The sequence below is a fragment of the Mchenga conophoros genome, linkage group LG1 (assembly GCF_057382185.1).
Source record: "Mchenga conophoros isolate Kocher_MC1m ecotype Shallow Benthic linkage group LG1, M_conophoros_male_GT1.1, whole genome shotgun sequence".
NCBI classification, from domain to species: Eukaryota; Metazoa; Chordata; class Actinopteri; order Cichliformes; family Cichlidae; genus Mchenga; species Mchenga conophoros.
In genome coordinates, this window is record NC_140526.1 from 20,790,977 (window position 1) to 20,812,689 (window position 21,713).

Below are 21,713 nucleotides of genomic sequence, written 5' to 3' on the forward strand. Positions count from 1 at the left end.
AATTTAAACAGAGATTTCGAGGGATGTAAAAGAATATGTATTATATATGTATTAAATGTATCCAAATTTAAAAAAAAAATTATAGCCTCGAAGAAACTTCAAGTCTACAAGTCACGAATACATTATTTTAAATAGGAATGTTGCACTCGCACACAATCATGCATACCATGATTGATTGTTGTTAATTCTTCGCTAATTCTTCCAGGTTTGTTTGTTTTGTTTCCTCTGGTCATTTTTATAGTTTAACCCTTTAAAGGAGAATAAAAGAAAACATCCCATTAAACTATAAAACTTTGAATCTTTATTATGAGGTTAACGATTATTTATTTATATCCTACTTGGTTGTGCTGCCGAGGGCATCTGAAGGAGTTCATCAGACTTAAAAGTTTTGCGGGCGCTTCACCACCAGATGGTGCACTTTATAAATCGTACTGGCGCAAGGAAGGATAATTCACCAGGATGAAATAATTTCCTGATTTGAAATAGCAAAGTTTTTTTTGTTGAATTAATCGCCATCTGTCAGACTTAAAATACTGGAACTTTAAACCTGCGTGAGTGCACGTCGCTTGCAGATGATGAGGATTCAGCTTCCACTGTGGATAACCGTCCATACAGCGCCTGCCTGTGTGCAGGCTGCACCGGCTGCACGCCCAAATCACTCTCGACTAGGAACGGGGAGGCAGAGCAGCTGGTCTTCGACATGGCTAAAGAAGGAGCAGACATGACAGAGGAAACCGAGTACATGATAGACAAAAATGTGAAGAAAGAAATAGACAACGTGGAGACGTCTGGCAATGCCAAAGAAATGCGAGCGGTGATATTGTCAGGTTTTGGGGGTCTTAACAAACTCAGGGTGACCAAGAAGGCAATGCCCGAGCCTCAGGATGGTGAAGTGAAGATCCGCGTGAAAACATGGTAAATATGAGGGTGTCAGTGTTTTTCATTTGTACTTGTGAGCTGCGGTCTGATCTGGTCTTTTACTCCCACGTTGCATGGTGCTTTTGTGAAGTCTAAACGCTGATCAACAAGGCTTACACAGAAATTCGCAGTCATGAATCCACAGGTCTTTTCTGGTACAGGAGGTTGGGTGGCTGATGTTCATAACAAGCATATCTGATGCCACAGTTTCCAGTCATTCTATGTCACACTTTCTATTTTCTAAGCGCTTGTTTACAAGATATTGAGCAAGTCATTTTTCCCCCCCAGGTTGCAGCTGAGCTTTTGCCAGTGTTAGCAGTGTGACATTGGGAAAATTAAAGTGTACTGTTTATTCACAGAGGAAAAGCCTGTGACTCACTGCTCATAATAATGCAATAAACAGTGCTGGGTAATCCCTACATCTCTTAACACCTCATGCTAAATATTTGATATTAAAAAGCTGTTAGAGACTGTTTAGGGTCATGGTCGTCATCCAGATATCGAATCAGATGGATTCCAGTGTAAACAAACAAGAATTATTCTTTGTTGCAGTGGCTTGAATTTCCTGGACCTGATGGTACGTCAGGGGACTATCGATAATCCCCCCAAACCCCCTCTTGTCCCTGGATTTGAGTGCTCTGGAATAGTAGAGTCAGTGGGTGAAAACACAAAGGGATTTGAGGTTAGTGTAATTACAGCTTGTTGATGCAGTTGTTCTATGAGTACATGCTGCCAGAGAAGTACACCAATAAAACTAGAGAGGATGCAGATTGCAATAAGTGCTGTAAGCGTAACAATCAGAAATATACTGCTGTTAATTCATAATCTGATGACATTTACTGCCACATGACGGGCTCACGTTAGTGTCTGCCGTGTGTTGACCTCCTTCCCTCACATGTTTCTTTCAGATAGGCGACAGAGTCATGGCTTTTGTGAATTACAACGCCTGGGCGGAGGTGGTTTGTGCACCCGTGGATTTTGTCTACAAGATGCCAGATGAAATGACGTTCGCTGAAGCAGCAGCCTTCTCCCTGAACTTTGTGGCTGCTTATATGATGCTCTTTGAGGTTGCCAATCTGCGAGAAGGGATGTCAGTGTTGGTCCACTCAGTAGGAGGTGGTGTAGTAAGTCCAGTTCTCATATGACTAGTGCACACCCTCTAAACAAATGCACACATATGGAATTGTTGTTTAATCCCCGCTGTTAATAGTGCTATTTATGCCGTGGTATGATTTATGTTTATGTCTGCTTTCCTTATCCTCTGTGCTCTCGGGCACTGATACATTATTATAACTGTTATTATGTTCAGGGTCAAGCTGTGGCTCAGCTCTGCTCCACCGTGCCTAATGTCACTGTGTTTGGGATCGCTTCGTGTTTCAAACACGCAGCCATTAGAGACTCCGTGGCTCACCTCTTTGACAGAAATGTTGACTACATCCAAGAAGTCAAAAAGTAAGTGTGTTGTGTAAGTGGTTTTACTTCTTTTTGACAAATTTTGGCAACATTCACTCATTGAGTCAAGACTGAATGTGGAGATGTAGTCAGGTGAAGATGTTGCCGGTTACCCCTTTAAACTAACGTGACAACGCTTAGTTAACAGAGGGTAAGAGGCCTGCTGGAGGATGCAGATGTTACTGCTTGCTTTATTGGTCATGTGTGGCTGTGGTCACCATGGCAACTCACAGCTCATCTCAGCAAGCAGCAAGCATTGTGTAGGGTGGAGGTCTGTAGCGGCAATGTGGAACAGCTGAGCCAATTAGGCCAGAGGAGCGATTTCTTACACGTTACACTGACATCAGAGACGGTTTACGCTACAAAGAAACCGCTGGTTGCAAACGTTCATGGGATTGGATGCGGTATGCCACAGGTCTACTACAATTAATCTGCGGAGGTTTCATGTAGTTCTAACGATGTTGCAAAGCTTTTGATTATTTCATCACCAAACGGCCTCCTCTGCTTCACAGAGCTCTGGCAGTAATTATCTGTGGCTATACTAGAAACAGGGTAGATGCGCATTAGTATGATGTATGAAAATCCATATTTGCCACGTTGTAGTACCTACAGATGCAAATGGCTTGATTAGGAAATGATGTTGAGTGCTTTCTGCATACATGTCAGCAGTGGTAGTGGATTAATATGCCTTTCATCTCACTGGTCCACACATTCTTCTCAGGATCAAGTGCAAAGTACAATTAAATTAGCCCTTTTACAAAAGGCAAAAAACCATGAGAATCACAAGACCACCAAGCTGTTCAGCCAGCCGGGTGTTTGGGGCCACAAGGCAGAAAGTATGGACTTAATGTCCCCTTGATAATAACATGCCTTTCATTCTTTCATATACCGTACTCTAAAAAGTCTCATTATGGCCCTTTTTTTTCCACTGGCTGATTCTGTGTGCGATGAGATCAGAAACTTTTTGTAACACAGTGTAAAATATGTTACCGATGAGGAGCTACGTGGGCACTGCAACACATCAATAATCCCTGTATAAGAAAACGTGGGCTGCAACTTTTTCTCAGAGTAATACTCCAGAGAACCAAGCTCCTTATCTTATGAATCCATGATTAGACAAAACCTGAAGCTGCTCCAGCATGAATCACAGGCTGAAAACACACACACACACATATAAATAAATTATATATATATTTATATATACATATATCTATATATATGCTTACAGAGTATGTTTTGCACGTTTACATTTAGTGCTTGTGGACACAAACAAGCCAGTGCAGTCATATCTCTGCCTTTCACTGTACTTTAACTCAACTGCTCGAATTCTTCATGACATTTTCAGTAAAGCTGAAACAATTAGTTGCTTAACTGATTAATGGTAATTGAATGTTGCCTGTTATTTGGATTTTAGATTAATCTACTGGTTATATTTTTACCCTTGTGAGCTTTCTAAATCTGGGTGACTGGGACTCAGGAGGTAGAGTGGGTTATCCGCCGGCTGAAAGGTGGGTAGTGTGATCCGCAGCTCCTCCGGTCTGCCTTTCAAAACGTTAAGATGCTTAACCCCAAAATGAATGTGGGGGTGACAGATAAAATATAGTGCTGTGTGAATGTGGCTTGTAGCGTCTAAGTTTCTTGCGGGCTCAGTAAGAGTAGAAACCTTTCATATAACTGCCTCCTTAAATCACTTGTTTTCTTAGACAAAAGTGGAATACTACATTAAAAAGGCAAAAAAAAGTATTATGTCTGAAATCGATTCAAATTTGTCCAAAATGTGTCCAAATCTTTTTTCTGCTAATCTTACCATCGAGGCTAAATGTTTCAGCTCAAATCTGTGTTTAAAATAATCTGTTCATTTATGAGACAACATTCAAATAATTTACTGGTTCTAATGAAGTGTTTAAATCTCTGCATGTTGCATGTTTATTAGCTCAATTGAATATTTTTTAACTGTCCCTTTGTTCTTGGTGTTTCAGGATTTCTCCAGAGGGAGTGGACATTGTGCTTGACTGCCTGTGTGGGGAGAACACAGGCAAAGGCCTGAGTTTGCTGAAGCCGCTGGGAACTTACATCCTGTATGGTGGGGATGATATGTATTCCTTTACTGTGCAAAAATGTATCGCTTCAAAGTCAAAATAACTACATTTTAAATCTTACTTCAAATATTGAGAAGTACAGTCTCACTCTCGAGTCAAATTCCCTGGCCCAAAAAAGCAGTCTGGCACGAACACGCAGAGATTTTTATACCAGTTTGCGTGTGGATTAAAGAAGCTTTAGAGGTACTTTTAGTTGGATTTTGTTACTTTTGCACAGAGCCCGAGTAGCTGTTTTACATTCCTCATGGCAATCTATCTGTCTTCTTGCTGCAGCTTCAATTTTTACACACACCCATAAGAGTGGCACAGATCTAGTCGCAAAATAGTGAGTGTCATTTGAATAATATATACTCCAGAGCCTGCAAATTGAATGTATTGTCCTTCACAGCAACCAGTCTTATCTGGTCTCCGTTAATTACTTTAGCTTCTGTCAAGCCTCATGAATCAAGTAACATGATTACAGAGAGATTAATTCATTATCTGCAGCCATACTCAAAATGTGCAAAGGCATACTTGCACAGATCTAAAGGGCTAAAGGTGCCAGCTGATCCTCCCCCACTCTCCCTTCATGCTTCATGGCTGCCAATTATTGACTAGTCACTTCTGGCCAGTATACAGAAATCCTTTTATTTTTGTTTTTTCAGGCGCGTCAAACATGGTAACTGGGGAAACAAAGAGTTTCTTCAGCTTTGCAAAATCTGTGAGTCAGAGATGCAGTCTATCATCAATATTTGAAAGGAAACTACACCCTGTAACTGCCCAATCAATTATAAGTCACAGGAAATGAAACGCACGCACACATCCGTCACCCTCGTTTGCTTGTTTATTTGTTTTTACAGTGGTGGCAGGTGGAGAAGGTGAACCCTATTAAGCTATACGAAGAGAACAAAGTCATAGCTGGATTTTCGCTCCTCAACCTGCTCTTCAAACAAGGGAGATGTGGCCTCGTGAAATCAGTGATGGACAAACTCCTGTGTTTGTATGAAGAGAAGAAGATCAAGCCTGTAGTGGACTCCCTCTGGGCGCTGGAGGAGGTAAGAACTTGAAGTAATCAGAGGGTTTAAGACACAGAGATCGATGAGGATCAAATTAAAAATGACCCGATCACGTCGGGCAATCCGAGATGCCAGAAAAGATTTTAAGAAGAATTGGTTTAAACATCCTGGACAGAATATAATGTGTTGTTTGTCGCTGCTGAACGTTGTCAGCTGTCCTTGGACATTCTTCCACAGATGGTGGGTAGGTTGAATCTTCCTGTTCAACTATTATGTCACACCAACACAAAAAGCCAAACAGCCCATACATCAAGCACTTGACACTCGATTTCTACAGACTCTTTAAGTCTTCCTATAACTGTGATCATTCAGTTTCTCAGGAACCTTTGTACAGTAGATGCATGTTTCCTCTAATAATTTGATATTTACATTAAGAGATCCGGATCAGTCTTTTCCTGCATTGTGCAACATTTAAAAGGGATTTGAGTTCAGGGGAACATCAGTAGTAAATGAAGACCCATGACTGGAAAAAGAGAGACTCATAAATACACTGTCACAATTGGTTGTGTGTAGAACATATTGAAGCATTGAAAACCAGACTCTTTCCATCACATAGGCAATTTTACAGACAGATGAATATTACCACATCTATGCTCGATTTCCTCTTTTTACTTTGCTCGCTCTGCTATATTTTTACAAGGGCATTTGTGGCTCACATCCCCATTGGTACATAAGCCTAATGGAAAAGTACCACTTTAAGAGAGCGTACCTATGCTACTTACAGGGTTTTTCCTGCCTAAAAGAATTTTTAGTGCCCCCCAAAAACGCTTAAATCCAAGCCAAAGGACAATCCCCGGCATCGTAATGAAATACTTTTTTTTATAAAGCAAGTTTGCTAATTGGGGGTTTTAGTTGTCCAAGCATAATAATCATTTCTGTTTATTAAAATGGCCCGAAATAACAGAAAATGCACTGATTTGTTTTATACAAGGTAACACACACTCACTACTTTAACTGTATGCAGGGCCATCATGCTTATTCATCCACTTAATCCCCATATTTATCCATAAAAGCTCCGGCTTGTGATGCGGGTTTAGCCGGTGTGCATTTGACCACTGCTGGGCTCCTTCATGAGAACAGCTTCAGTTTAACCCCTTTTTCATATTTGTGATCCTTCCTCTGATGTCCACGTGTACCTGCAGTGGATACAGTAAAACGGGGATCGGAGTAAGGCAGGAACAGTTCTGTGTTTTTCGTCTGTAGTTAAATGATACACAAAGATGGGGACAACCATGGCCCATCGCCACAGCTGTTTTCTCTTATTTGCTTAATTAAACCATTTGCAAACAAGGAATGTGTGGGCTGTACAGATGGTGGTTGATTTATTCATTTTTCTGCACCTGTGGGGTGGAAAAGCTGCACTTTTAATATTCTTGTAGGTTAATGAATTCGGCAAAGCCTTGCAGCTCTGAATGACTTACCTCTGCACCATTTCAGACCTAACAAACGCCAGAATCAATGAAGAACCTGCAGCTGCGGACTTGAGACTAAATGGACTGGTTTTTGTATAGTGCATTTCTACTCAAAGCACTTTAAAAAACGGGCCCTTTTTTCAACATCTAACTTTCACTCTAACATAATGGGAGCAACCCAAGAATACTATAATATTCAGAGTGGAGCAGGCAGTGATTGAACCACCAACCTTCCAATTAGTAGACAATCTGCTCTATCTCCTGAGCCATGGCCACCCCAGTCCACTGATTTTCTGGTTACTGGAAAAAGAAGCAGAAAGTTTATCCTTGGACTTTGTTTCATACTGAAAAATACCTCAGGAATTTAGATGAAAGCAGAGGCAGTGTAAGTAATAATCACAAAAAGCTTACTGTAAGTTATTCTAGACTCTGTCTACAGTCGGAGAGATATTTTTGTGAAATGATTTCTCATGGGAAACTTTCCATGCACTGTTGTCATTACTTTGGCAGATTGTTCAGGCTATTCACTGGAACCATTGCCCATGAAGAATCTCATTAGAGGGGAGGATAGCGTGGGATGTAGTGTCAGGGGCACAGCTTGCCTCGGTTGTTTATATGCCTGGAAGGAGAGGTTAGTTTACATGCTGACCATAGCAACCTTTCTTTCCGGAATGAGAAGTTGGACAATATGCATGGCTGGGACAGAATAATGGGAGTTTTTCTAATCGCTGCTAGTTTCAGTCAGGAAAATATTGTACAGCTTCTACGCTGAATGCTATTAAAAATCCTGAAAAACAAAATCGAACCCACGTTGCATGAAAATTGGTCATTATGCACAGAGACCTAATTCGCTCAAAATGTAAGCGGAATTTATCCAACCCCCAACCTCTTCTGGAAAGTTGCTACCTAACAGCAAAGTGCTGTACAGGTTTATGACCCACTTTTCCTATTGGCTTGATTTCTGTGACACAACGGGTTCCAGACAAAGGCATACACTCAGCTGCGTCTGCGTGAGTGCATGATATGGCATGGTAATCTTTTGTGGTGGGTCTGACTTTATTTTTGCCCTTTTATCAGTAGCACCATGCCTAACAGAGTTGATTCTTTAACCTGTTAAGTAAGTTGCTGTCACAGCAAAATAAATAATGATGACTGAATGGCCTAGCAGTCGTTCATAAACGTTGTTTCTGGTCTCCTTTTGCCTGCTGGATGGCAACACGGAACCGGAAAGCGTCGCTCGTTGTCACATGTTGTGCCTCTTATTGCTCCCAGGCCGTGTTGGTGAACACGAGCGTGATGTTTTATGACAGCATATGAAGTGTGGGTTTTTCGAAAACAGTGTACATTTGCAGGAGCCTTGTCAGTGCATGGCAAACTGTTGCCTCAACTGCTGCATCACGACTGGATATTGAATTATTTTCATTTGAATGCAAGCTGTAGAGTTCGCCACAACGCAGTGCTTAGTGTTCTGGGATTTTGTTTACAGGCGCTGATGATGTGCACAGGGATTTCTCTGCAGCAGCCCGCTTGCCTCAGTCTACCGACAATACACACCTTATTTCTGATTTTCTTTAGCTGGCAGTAAAGATCACACAAACCTAAAAGATTCTGACTCACTGTCTTACTCAGTTTTGCTCTCCTAGCAGGAGCACTGAATTGAGGGGTTTTGCTGAATTTGAACGTGTCATGGTATTTTTCCACAGACAGCCGAGTGGCAGAAGCCTCATCTTCATTTAAAGATAGTTTAAGAGCCCTATCATGTTGATACATGATGTCCTTTATTATATCACAGACGTGATAGGTCACCTATGATTTACTCTGCAGTGTAGTGCACAGCATCACATTTTATCTCTGAAGACGGCATAATGTGTGCTATAGATGTAGCTGCCTAATTGAGTTTGGAGTCCTTGGTTCAGTTCCTAGAAGGGTTGTTCTTTATTTTATTTTAATTCTATCTACTGTAGCTATTGAATGTGGGGATAACAGTGAGCCAGGTTATTAGGAGGTGTGGTCTGAGACTTTATTTATTTTGCAGAATGTGACTAAGATTTTTTGCAGTGTAGAATAAACCATTTCTGGAATAAGACTGCAGAAACAGTTATTCTTAATGTATCTGTTATTAGAGCCTGTCCCTCCCTGCCAGATTTTCTATTCAATCTCTTGCTATAGATCTTGCATCAGTGAGGTGTTCAGCGTGATGTCAAATATCAGCCAGCAGAGTGAGTCAGCATCATTTTGTCACCGTTAAGGCCATTAACTTTCCTCGCACAGGAAGTCTGTAATATAGCTGTGCTAAAAATGGATCCCGTGTCTACAATCTGCAGAAAATTATTGAATCTTTTTGTGATTTTGAAATTTTATCAGCTGGTGTTTTTTTTTTTTTAATCCAATTTTACAGCAGTCTCTCTGTTAGAGATCTTTTATTGTTAAACCAGCTTTTTTTACATGTTGAGAATAAGATCTGTGCGGCTTTTTAAGAAGAGGTTAAACTTATGTTTTCTTCTCAGGTAAAAGAGGCGATGCAGAGAATTCATGACAGAGGCAACATAGGAAAACTCATTCTGGATGTTGAGAAGTCTCCCACCCCTCTGGTACGAAAGGCTTTTATTGCTATATAGACATTTTCTCTTTTAAAAGGTGACAGACTGCATACATAAACAGACATGGCTGTTAAGAGTTTTAATTTCTCCGTATGGATCGGTCTTATATTCAAGCCTACTGTAGTTTATGTAGGATTGTCTGGATGCAAAATTGGATAAATATGAATTCCAAGTCCACATTTTTAAGAAAATCTATAATGAAAATGATTTTTTTTAGAAATGCAAAAGGTATTCTTCTCACACTTCATTTGCTAGCTGACATACAAAGTGGCATTTGTAGTAAAACAATATATATATATATATATATATATATATATATATATATATATATATATATATATATATATATATATATATATATATATATATATATATATTAACAGCAAACCACATAAGTAACTGCACATTTTCTTCTCATGTCAGGATTGTGAGAGCTGGATTTCCTGCTGTCCTCTTCATTTCCATTGTCATGTCAGCCCATCCTCTGCCCATTAGCAGAGTTCGCTGTGTGATTTGATGTCAGCTCACATTTATTTCCACCTCTGTTTCCACTAAACGGTTAATGGTGGCAGTAAAAAATGTTTTATCTGTAGATGGCCAGCGACAGCACGGAGACCAGTGAAGCAGGAGAGGAAGAAGAGGAGCCCGAGGGAGACAACGACAGCAAGGAGCGAATGCCTTTTATCCATTAGACCTGACAAAATCCCACTGCAGCACACCTAGAGACACTGGAGAGGCAGCACAGTTTCACCAGAGCAACACAACCCCAGTCGTGTGTGTTTGTGTGCATGTGCTGTATGCATGAATGTATGTATGTGCAGTATACTTTAGTGCCTCTTGTCCGTTTCCTATTATGTGTCAATTGATTAGTCTAAGCAAAGGATAGGATGCCACAATGTGCAAGAGCCATTTTCAACACAGTGTTACATTATATGCTGTACTATGAAGTAATTACCTGCTAGCCAATAATATGAATAGGTTTGTGTTCACTTTATAGTTAACTGCATCTGCCCACAGTTTATTAAATTAACAGCAAACCACATAAGCATTTAAACCTGCCGACCTGCTATTCTCGTTTTATGATTAGCACCCCATGAAATAGATTAAGTAAAGCGCGTAAGTGTCAAATAGTAACAAGGAAACATTTCTAAATATTTCACAGCACAGGGGGAAAAAGAAGTATTTTTCTGTGCTCGGCTGTGAGAATTAAAAGCGAACAGCTGAAATAGGTTTGAGAAAGTGACCCCAGTGTTCTAATTGTTCCGATCAAGGGAGTGCATCCCTTTGTTGTGTTAACTAATATGTAAGCCAGGAGAGGCAGAAAAGACTGAGTGTAGATATTTGCATGACATTTTATGCTAATGTGCCAACCTTATATTATGGGATCACTAGTGCCTTTGAGCTACAAACAAGTGTAAAATGCTTGAAATGTATTCCTTATGTGCAGTTCACATTGAACAAACAAACAAAAAGTTATTTTTAGGTGGAAAATGAAGTGTAATCTGTTTAAAAAAAAAAAAAAACATCATTGGATCATGTAATAAGAGGGATTTCGACTTATTTTTCCCACTGAACTGTATATTCAGAATTTACATAATGTGTAACACCACGATTGTAACATTTATTGTTTCCGATCAGAAAACCATGAACAGATTTGTAAACACTTGAGTAGAACAGGACAAATTTCAATTTATACCTGCGTCAAAATCCTGGTTTTTCTTGAGCATTAAGTAGTTAGTCGGACTCAGACTGCAGTTTAAGGTATTTAGAGTCTCTAGCTTGCCTGTCTGACCAAAGTTGTTTACTTGCTGGTGCCTCACAACAAAAGTGCCGTAAAACTCCATAACTGACGTCGTATTTTTACAGTGAGCTCGTGTATGAGGCTGATTTAGGAACACTGTGCAGCGCTTTAGTTAAGTATGGCAAGCTCTGCCTTTACTCTGCAAGTACACCCACCTACTCAGACGATTTTATTTTTGAAACTTGTGAGAATCTGCTACACTATTTCAATTTCTCTAATTACGCTACCTTGCTTACTCGGTGTGTTTGTATCGGCTAGCTGTCTGAATCCTTCATCATTTTAGGCTCATCTACAAAAACAACACAGGATGTCAGTGTTTTGTAATTGAAAAAAGTAGAAACTAGTCAATGTGTAGCTTAAAAGTTATGAGTAAACACTGCATGCTTTGAATGTGATAAACAGTGAAGAGAAGATGTTCAATGGGTTTACTAAAGTGATCAGATAAATTATATCCTAGACTTGAAATTTAGGGCGTTATTTAGACAATTTGGGGAAGAAAATCTAAAATTCGATGCCTTCAATGTCCCTGTTAGTGTCTGTGTGCGTGAGAGAGACAGTTGTATGTGTATTCATATTGCCTCGTTTAAAAAAAACAAAAGAAAGAAATGTGTACAACTTGTTCAGCACTGTAGTGTGTTCACAAAATTCCTCAAACTATGGTTTACCTGTGATATATTTTTGTCACATTTTTGTTGTGTACTTTCTTTGAGCACTGCTCTGTTTACTTGAATAAATTTATCTGCAAAGCATTTCTTGCGATTTTGACTCGTGTTCAGGTGCTCGTTAATGCAAATGTCTAATCAGCCAATCACATGGCAGCAACTCCATTCATGTAGGCATCTAGATATGGTTATTATGGTGAACATGGTGATTTAAGTGACTTTGAACTCGTGCTTTTTGGTCACAGATGGGCTGACTATTTCAGAAATACTTTGTTGGGTGAAAATGTCTAGTTCATGTCAGATGTGAATAACTGATTACAACCAGTATGAAGAAGAGCATCTCTGAATGTCCACAATATTGAAACTTAAAGCAGCGGCACTACAGCAGCAGAAGAACAGACTGGGAGCCACTCTTGTCAGCTAAGAGCACGAGGATATAGTTCACATAGGCTCACTAAAATTAGACAATGTGAGATTGGAAAAATGTTGCCTGGCCTGAAATAGCTACAGCGATTAGAGCACGCTGTAGGTATTTCAGGTACTGTGCTGCAGTGGTTTGTATCATATCTATAGACTCCAATTTGTGCGTGTAAATGGAGAGTCGTCTTCACACACTAAGGTCAATTATGGTGTTCCACAGGGTTCAGTGCTAGGACCAATTCTGTTTACATTATACATGCTTCCCTTAGGCAGCATCATTAGAAGACATAGCATACATTTTCACTGCTATGCTGATGACACCCAGCTCTATCTGTCCATGAAGCCAGATAACACACACCAATTAGTTAAACTGCAGGAATGTCTTAAAGACATAACGACCTGGATGGCCGCTAACTTTCTGCTTCTTAATTCAGATAAAACTGAGGTTATTTTACTCGTCCCTGAAAATCTTAGAAATATGGTATCTAACCAGATTCTTACCCTGGATGGCATTACCTCGGCCTCCAGTAACACTGTGAGGAACCTTGGAGTCATTTTTGACCAGGACATGTCCTTCAATGCACATATTAAACAAATATGTAAGACTGCTTTCTTCCATTTGCGCAACATCTCTAAAATTAGAAATATCCTGTCTCAGAGTGCCGCTGAAAAACTAGTTCATGCATTTATTACTTCCAGGCTGGACTACTGCAATTCATTATTATCAGGATGTCCAAAAAACTCGCTGAAAAGCCTTCAGTTAATCCAAAATGCTGCAGCAAGAGTACTGACAGGGCCTAGAAAGAGAGAGCACATTTCTCCTGTTTTGGCTTCCCTTCATTGGCTTCCTGTTAAATCCAGAATTGAATTCAAAATCCTGCTCCTCACGAACAAGGTCTTAAATAATCAGGCACCATCTTAGCTTAATGACCTTGTAGGACCCTATTAGAGCACTTCGCTCTCACACTGCAGGCCTACTTGTTGTTCCTAGAGTATTTAAAAGTAGAATGGGAGGAAGAGCCTTCAGTTTTCAGGCCCCTCTTCTGTGGAACCAGCTTCCAGTTTGGATTCAGGAGATAGACACTATCTCTACTTTCAAGATTAGGCTTCAAACTTTCCTTTTTGCTAAAGCATATAGTTAGGGCTGGATCAGGTGACCCTGAATCCTCCCTTAGTTATGCTGCAATAGACGTAGGCTGCTGGGGGATTCCCATGATGCATTGAGTTTTTCCTTTCCAGTCACCTTTCTCACTCACTATGTATTAACAGACCTCTCTGCATTGAATCATATCTGTTATTAACCTCTGTCTCTCTTCCACAGCATGTCTTTAATCCTGTCTTCCTTCTCTCACCCCAACCGGTTGCAGCAGATGGCCGCCCCTCCCTGAGCCTGGTTCTGCTGGAGGTTTCTTCCTGTTATAAGGGAGTTTTTCCTTCCCACTGTCACCAAAAGTGCTTACTCATAGGGGTCATATGATTGTTGGGTTTTTCTCTGTATCTATTATTGTACGATCTACTGTACAATATAAAGCGCCTTGAGGCGACTGTTGTTGTGATTTGGTGCTATATAAATAAAATTTTATTGAATTGGTCTGACAACTCTTGATTTCTGCTGTGACATTTGAAGGGTAAGGTCAGAATTTGGTGTAAACAGCGTGAGAGCATTCCTCATGTCAACAGTTTAGACTGCTGCTGGTGCAATGGTGTGGGGGATATTTTCTTAGCACAATGTTCGACCTCTTGGTAGCAACTGAGCATCATTTAAACACCACGCCGTGTCCATCTCTTAATGTCGACAGTGTACCCATCTGATGGTCTATAGCAGGATAACACACCATGAAAGTAAATAATGCACCAAGGAAGAAATTCAAAAAGGAATGAACATTGCAAACAAAGATGAACACAGGGTTATACACTACCAGGAAACAGGTGGGGATCGGGGCACAGCTGAAACTAATCAAGACAAGTGAAGACAGTCAAGGTGGGGCTGAGAATCACAAAGGAGAAAAATTGCAGGTAAAAAACACCTTGAAAGTAAAACAGGAAGTAACCGGATGACCGAGAGGAGAAGAAAAAGGTACACAAGAGGGGAAAGGGACTTACAGGGAAACCCATGAGGAGATGGCTATGAAATCAAAGCAGGGACTACACTCAAAATAATAATACTCATGATATACCAGGATAGAAAAAGGAATAAAAAACCCCCAAAACAAAACAAAAACTGAAACATAATATCAAAATATATTAACAGGAATCTGAAACACAAAACTCATGACATACAAGTAAATCAGATTCTTTGTAAGCCTTCAGTGTTGCACAAGATGACAACAGCATCAGGGATTTCTCTTTAAACAGAGAGCTGAAACACAGTTGTGTTGCTAAAGAACATATGGATCTCAGAGGAGGACAATGGTGCTTGTGTCTAATGACGATGGTGGTCGAACATTACTCCGTTTCATTTTGGCTTTTGCTGTGATTTCCCCCCAGTTTGTTTGGTCAGAATCAGGAGTGCACTCTAGGCAAAACTGCTGCAAACGCCGCCTTATTTGAAGCTTCACACACATTTGGTCTTGAGCAATGAGCAATTATTAGTCAAACCAGAAATAACCTGCTACGTAGCTTGCATTCGAACATCATACATTAATGTGCTTGCACAACTTTATTCCTGCCACTAAGCAACAAGTCTATAAAAGCTCATTTTGTAGGATTGTTTGTTTCTCACACATTCGCCGCATCATGTTGACATATATGCATCTATATGTATTAAATTTCTTAATAAATAATTGGAATGCATTATTCCAGAGAATATGTCACTCAGGGGTGGATGTATTATTAAAAAAACAGTTTGAGATTCTAAAATAGGAAAACGTGCTTGAACTGGTTTTGACAGTTGAATAGCTATATTGAGCAAATATGCCCAATAGTTTTTTTTTCTTATTTAGCTCCCACTCCCATCTGTATACATCTCCCTCTAAAAATAACTCGCCTGCATTAAAGCTGTAAACTGGACTTCTAATAGCAGCCTTATGTTCAAATATTGCATAACTGTCCCTGTGATTGAAACAGGCCTAGAGCTAGGCTGTATTGATGTACCAGGTATATTTAGTTGCTTAAATTTATTGAAGTGGTTGGTTAAACCTTTCCTGAGCACAATGATAATTCACTGCCAGGCTGCATCATTTGACACTTAAGAGGTGGTATAAGTTTTCAAGTCTCAAGTTGATTACGTCCAAACTTAACATGTGAAAAGAGGAAGAACACTCTGTAGTATTGAAGCAGTCAATGGATTTCAGGTTTGTTTGTGAAATGAAAGTGAATGCTTCTTAGCGCACCTTGTCCCAAGTAAATATTTATCTAAAAATAACTCGACACAAGGAAATCATTATTGGCCTCCACCCTTTTTAACCTCCCTCACCTCCTCCTGATGTCTGGGCAAAAACAAACACATTTAGAGCCAATACAGGGAAAGGCATACAGAGGACCTGTATATATTGAGCAGCCTGCAGAGCTTTTGGTTCCTTTCACAGCAGCACAACGTGGGCCACTGTGTCCTGTATGCTGGCCGCAGACATGGCACGCCTGGGCCTCCCTGTCTTCCTCGTCCTCAGCTTCTCCTTGCTCCACATCTGCAACAGCGGTCCATCTCGCACCAGGAAGGCTGTTTCACCTCGCCAGTCTGGAGGTAATTGTATAAATCCTATCAAATCATGGCTTTATCTGACCTGTGTGTGTGTGTTTTTTTCTTAATTGTCTCCTCCTTGTGCAGCTACAGAGGAGGAGGATGTGATGTCACAGCTCCAGAGGTTGTGGCAGGAGGTCAATTCTCTGAAAGAGATGCAGGCACTGCAGACAGGTATTAGTGAGAGCGTTTCTGCATTCCTGATAAATTAATATTAATGTACAGACAAGTAAGACGAGCAAGAGTGTGAACAGTGCTGCATTTATAACTTAATAGCCAGAGTTTAAAAGTCAGAGTGATTCTGTAATCTGACGCACATTTCATATCAACTAAAAAAGGAAGAAAAAATAATAATCGAGACGCTTTCACAACATACTCCTATAGTGTGTAAAATCCATCAACTGCTGCTTAAGTGCTAATGTTTAAATTCAATATTTTGTCAGATATTAGCAGTGTCATAGAAAGTCCTCGAGTCTCTTGGGAGGTTTTCCACCTATTTGATTTCAAAATCTGAAGTCTGAGAACAGCACTGGATTTTCTGTGGCCGAGAAGAGGCTGCTGAGGATGCTGAAGAGCAAATTATTCTTTAATCAGCTACTGAGGTCAAGTTACAGTTGACCATTTCAAATTCCCTCAACAGAAGGAATTTAAATCTTTAACAAGGATTTCTTGAACACAAAGTGAATGATTTAATGAAAATCAATGGGTTAGAAGAGACTTTGAAGAAATAAAAATTAAATTAATACACAAACTCAAAAGGCTAATTCTGATATAGCATACCAATTTTCTGCTATATAAATTATGAAAACTGTTGACTTTTTCTGTATTAATTAAAGAGAAATGTGCCTGAATATAAACTTGATAATTTCTTGAAATTAATATTTAATGAAATTGATCAATACAGCCTGCAGACATGAAGCGTACCCCTAATTGTAGAATGAACCTTATGGTGCCAGCTTATCAGCAGAGGGCAGCAACACTCCAAGAAGCCTTTAAATGCAAAGTAACAGGTTCACTTGCAAGCTGCATGATGGTTACATGAATAGTTCTTGCAATGTAATTTGATGGGACTAGTTAGGGCCCGAGCACTGAGAGTGCGAAGGCCCTATTGTATCTGCTCCGTTTCTTATTATTATTATTATTATTATTATTATTATTATTATTATTCACCCCAAACAAGGGCCTTTTTGAGGGCCTAAACATGCTCAAAAACTCATGAAATTTTGCACACATGCCAGGTCTGGTGAAAAATTTTGTATTTTAATGGTTTTACATATGAGCACTGGGAAATGGCTCTACAGCGCCACCTATGCCTTGTTAAATGCAGCCCTACGACCACATCGTTTGAGCTACATGTATGAAATTTGGCACACATGTGTATCATGCCAAGACGAACAAAAAAGTCTGTGGGCCCATTGACGCAAACCCAACAGGAAGTCCGCCATTTGGAAGAGAAGGTGACATTTTGGCTCTAATTTTGCCATTTCCATGCCTCGAACTTTTGCGAACTCCTCCTTGGGGTTTCATTTCATAACCTTCAAATTTGGACAGTGTCAACTACACCCTTGTGCCATGTTAAATTGCGGAGCTTTTGAGTTTTCACAATACTATGAGGCCGTGGCGCCATGGCGAATTTCGATGACTCGCCATGAAAATCTTATTGCCTCTCATTTTGTCATACATTTTCTGACCTTGACCAAAGTGAACACATATGACAAGGCTCCACCCCTGAACATATTTCAACTGCCATATTTGACACCAGGGACAGCGCCACCTAGTGGGAACAGGAAATGTCATGTTTTACACTTTGGGGTACAGTATAGTGATGGGTGACACCTGCAGCCTCAAATTTCTCCAGGAAAGCCTTAAGGAGTTGGTCTTGGGTTACAGTGAAAACTGTGACTTTTCGCAAAAGCGTGTGACCCCAGCAGCATGGCGAACTTTGATGTCACGCCATGAAGAAACAAATTAGTATAACTCAATGAAATCCAGTCTGATCAGTACCAGACTTTACAGGCATGATGTCAGACCCGCCCTGAACAGATTGATGTGCCCATTGTCGGGAATACGTACAGCGCCACCTAGTGGCAACAGGAAATGTCATGGCTTTAATTTTGTTGTACTGATTTTCACAGGTTCATCGTGGCCACCTTAAAAGCGGTGAATATCACCATCAGTCCCTCGTGATGCTTCAGTGCAAAAATTGTGACTTTAAACTGAACGGCGCACCCTGGTGGCAATGCGGTTCAACATGAAAGATGAAGTTGCTTTTGAGGGGCTTGGAAAGTTTATAGAGGCTTGAAATTTGGCACACACCTCCAAATGGAAGAAGGCCTTGTTGTCATGTGATCATTTTCATTGAATAGCGCGAAATTGCTCCACAGCGCCCCCTACAAAATTTCAAAACCACAGCCCCTGCTCTGTGTTCTATGTATGAGTCTGAAACCTGGTAAGCTTATGTAAAATATCAAGATGTACAAAAAAGTCTCTTGGAGCAATATCCCAAATCCAACAGGAAGTCAGCCATTTTAAAATTAATGTGCAAATTTGGCGACATTTTCCCCTCTTTTCAGGCTTCATACTTTGACGAACTCCTCCAAGGGATTTCATCATATTGAACCATTCTCCAGTGTGTGGAATCTAAAGACCTTTGTGATGTTAAATTGCGAAGCTTTTTACGTTCAGGGAAACGGGATGGTCATGGCGCCACGTGGAATTTGAATCACTCGCCAAAAAGCAGTAATCTGCTGTCACTCAAAAACACAATGTCCAATCTCTCCCAAAGGTCGCAGGCATGATGAGACTCAAGCTCGGAAATGTTTGTTATGCCATTTGTCATTAATGGTTAGAGCGCCACCTAGTGGGACCACTATAATCATGATTGAATGAGATGAAAGGTTAGCTGTTGGTTAAATGCATGAATTCCATCAATGTGACATCAGATCGGACGTGCTGGTTTTAGGTGTTGGGTGTGGCTCTACACGCCGGGGTGCGAGGGCCCTCATAACGCTGCTTGCAGCTTTAATTTATAGTGTTACTTTACCATTCATTAATTCATGAAGTAAATGCTTTGTGTTTTCAGTGTGTCTCCGGGGCATCAAAGTTCATAGAAAGTGTTATCTTACAATTGAGGAACCCAAACATTACCATGAAGCAAATGAAGACTGCATTGCACAAGGTGGAACTCTTGCAACACCGCGGGACATGTTGGAAAACAATGAACTGAGAGACTATGCAAAGAGGAGTGCTCCCGGGTCTAAGGACTTCTGGATCGGTGTGGCAGACATAGTGAAAGAAGGCGAGTATGTCGATGTCAACAGCCAGCCAGTCCGCTTCTTTAACTGGGATCGCTCCAAGAAGCAGCCCACAGGAACGAAGAGGGAGAGCTGTGTTGCTCTTTCAGTGGCTGCACAAGGAAAGTGGTATGATGAGGTGTGTCGCAGCCTGAAAAAGTACATCTGTGAATATGTCATTCCCTGAAGCCAGAAGTGGAAAGAAGAAATTAAATAAAAGGATGTTGACGATTTGATGATCACTGATGCAGGTTTATTTGACTAAAACTGTACAAACCCTTGTGTCTATGATAGGAAGTTTTTTTCTCTGTGGTTATTAATTGGGTTCTAAAACAATCCTAATATTCAAAATAGTAACTATAGGTGGATTTTATATGAGTTCTCTGTGATACAAGAACTTTATCTTCACATGAAGCAATTCCCAATGGCTTGGACATCGACTGAGCAGATCATGAAATTAAAAATTATGAGTGAAATTTCACTGAAATAAACAAAAATGTAAGCTTCTGTTGTTTCCTGGAAATGATTTCATTTCACCATTACTTTTCTACATTAGCTTTAGTCTATTAATTTCATCATTTTACACTTTACATTAATGCAACTCCATACATAAGTATGAGAAAGTTCCTCGGTGCACACTTCAACTTCTCATGAAGTATTTTTGACTGTTTCACATTCATTGGTGTGAAACTGCAACAAAACCCACAAAATGATAACATTTTGTTTTATCGGGAAATGTAACATGTTTGAGGGACCCTTGTTGCACAACAGTCATAAAATGTACTGACTTAAAAAAAAGTAGCACAAGCAGTTCTGAATGTTGAGTAACGTTTAAACATTTCCTGGCTACAATCTATAAGAGGCCTGAGCAACACAGCAGGGCTGTGATAAAACTGGAGTTGCAGGCTCAGTTGTGCTCAACATTTCAGATTTTTTATTGCAGTGACACCGAATAGAGCCGTTATCACACCTTGAACCTTCGTGAGGTGACAATGTCAAATATTTACCCCTGTTTGCTCCGAATTGCTGCTGCCACACTGCAGTGCAGATGTCCGGTTATAGGAAAAATATTTTTGGTCATCTAACTACAAAACACCAGTTTAACAATCTACAGATGAGAGTTCAGCAACTACTGTGTCACTGTCCGCCACATCTGCTCTTCAGTCACAGCCAGCTGAGATGGTTGAGATGGCGACTAACCACGGTTCAAGGCAGGGACATTTATGTCTCTCTCCCTCTTTTTGTGCTAAATCTTCAATCTGTAATGAGCACCTATATCCCTCCCCACAATAAGCTATTAAAAGATGATGAATTCACATCTGCGGTATATGGAGACAGCTTTATTACATTTCTAAAAGAGAGCCCCAGGCAAAAACGAGCAGCTGGGACCCCATTAAACACCTGTTCCACCCCTTTTCTGTAGACTGAGTGCTGGCCAAAACTGATGTGTACCAACCCATCCATCCCTTTTGCTAACCTTTTATCCAGCTATCGTCATACTATAATGACTGTAGTGTATATATTATGTGTTCTCTATCTCCTCCTAGACAAGTGGACCAATCTTGAAACTTTGCACAAACATTGCCGAGGACACCATGAGTGCCAACATCTGTATTTTATACAAATTACACAATCATATTTATATTTTATAACACTGAATGGAATGTCAGATTAGAATGGTGTGTCATAATATATTTGTAGCATATTTACTGATCTATGCATGTTTCTTATCTAGTTTGCTAGTAAAGTGAAAGGCGGGGTATACCCTAGACAGTTCGCCAGTCTTTTGCAGGGCTGCTGTGTTGTAATTCAACTAAACATAAATTTATACATGCCAAATACATCCCCAGACAGGTATACTAAGCGTGCACCTTGTGATTTTTGTTGTCATTGAGCTCCACCAAGCTCAAATCAAATCAAATCACTTTTATTGTCACATCACATGCGCTGGTACACTGGTACAGCACATGTGCATGAAATTCTTGTGTGCAAGCTTCACAAGCAACAGAGGTGTGCAAAATACAAGAAACATAAGAACAAAGCAAAGGGGTTGGCTGTTCATTTTTCCAAGGAGCCACATGAGAAAACGGGACTGGGCCACATCAGTAATCTTAACTCGATTCTGTCGATTCTGCTCATTATTAATTTCATCTCTGGGTCTGGGGTTTTATTCAGGTTGAGATCTGGAGCAGAATCACAATCACAGAATCAGAATCAGAAAGACTTTATTTATCCCCAAGGGTCAATTTAGAATAAAAAATTAACTTAACTCTATTCATGTTTTCGGACTATGGGAGGAATCTGGAGTGCCTGGAGAGAGCT

The 21,713-nt window shown here is 40.2% G+C and overlaps 2 protein-coding genes across 3 annotated transcripts; both read left to right on the forward strand.

Moving 5' to 3' along the window:
• On the forward strand, positions 1–13,898 carry vat1l (vesicle amine transport 1-like). 2 transcript variants are annotated; one of them, XM_085269769.1, is made up of 9 exons: positions 1–915; positions 1,471–1,600; positions 1,827–2,042; positions 2,228–2,370; positions 4,350–4,453; positions 5,114–5,169; positions 5,309–5,503; positions 9,444–9,527; positions 13,741–13,898. In XM_085269769.1, the coding sequence occupies exons 1-9, from the start codon at positions 701–703 to the stop codon at positions 13,894–13,896; spliced, it is 1,299 nt and encodes a 432-aa protein (XP_085125895.1). In that variant the 5' UTR covers positions 1–700; the 3' UTR covers positions 13,897–13,898. The 2 variants fall into 2 exon arrangements, with proteins under 2 accessions (XP_085125895.1, XP_085125894.1); XM_085269768.1 differs by lacking the exon at positions 13,741–13,898 and adding an exon at positions 10,130–12,086 and having other exon boundaries at positions 9–915.
• A 2,056-nt stretch (positions 13,899–15,954) lies between these two features.
• On the forward strand, positions 15,955–19,856 carry clec3a (C-type lectin domain family 3, member A). Its single transcript, XM_085269772.1, has 3 exons — positions 15,955–16,101; positions 16,186–16,272; positions 19,181–19,856. The coding sequence occupies exons 1-3, from the start codon at positions 15,975–15,977 to the stop codon at positions 19,576–19,578; spliced, it is 612 nt and encodes a 203-aa protein (XP_085125898.1). The 5' UTR covers positions 15,955–15,974; the 3' UTR covers positions 19,579–19,856.
• The last annotated feature ends 1,857 nt before the right edge of the window (positions 19,857–21,713 follow it).

Coding starts and splice junctions, on each gene's coding strand:
- vat1l (XM_085269769.1), top strand. CDS start 701: ATGGCTAAAGAAGGAGCAGACATGACAGAGGAAACCGAGTACATGATA. Junction 916..1,470: donor AAGATCCGCGTGAAAACATG/GTAAATATGAGG, acceptor TCTTTGTTGCAG/TGGCTTGAATTTCCTGGACC. Junction 1,601..1,826: donor AAAACACAAAGGGATTTGAG/GTTAGTGTAATT, acceptor TGTTTCTTTCAG/ATAGGCGACAGAGTCATGGC.
- clec3a (XM_085269772.1), top strand. CDS start 15,975: ATGCTGGCCGCAGACATGGCACGCCTGGGCCTCCCTGTCTTCCTCGTC. Junction 16,102..16,185: donor TTCACCTCGCCAGTCTGGAG/GTAATTGTATAA, acceptor CTCCTTGTGCAG/CTACAGAGGAGGAGGATGTG. Junction 16,273..19,180: donor GATGCAGGCACTGCAGACAG/GTATTAGTGAGA, acceptor TTGTGTTTTCAG/TGTGTCTCCGGGGCATCAAA.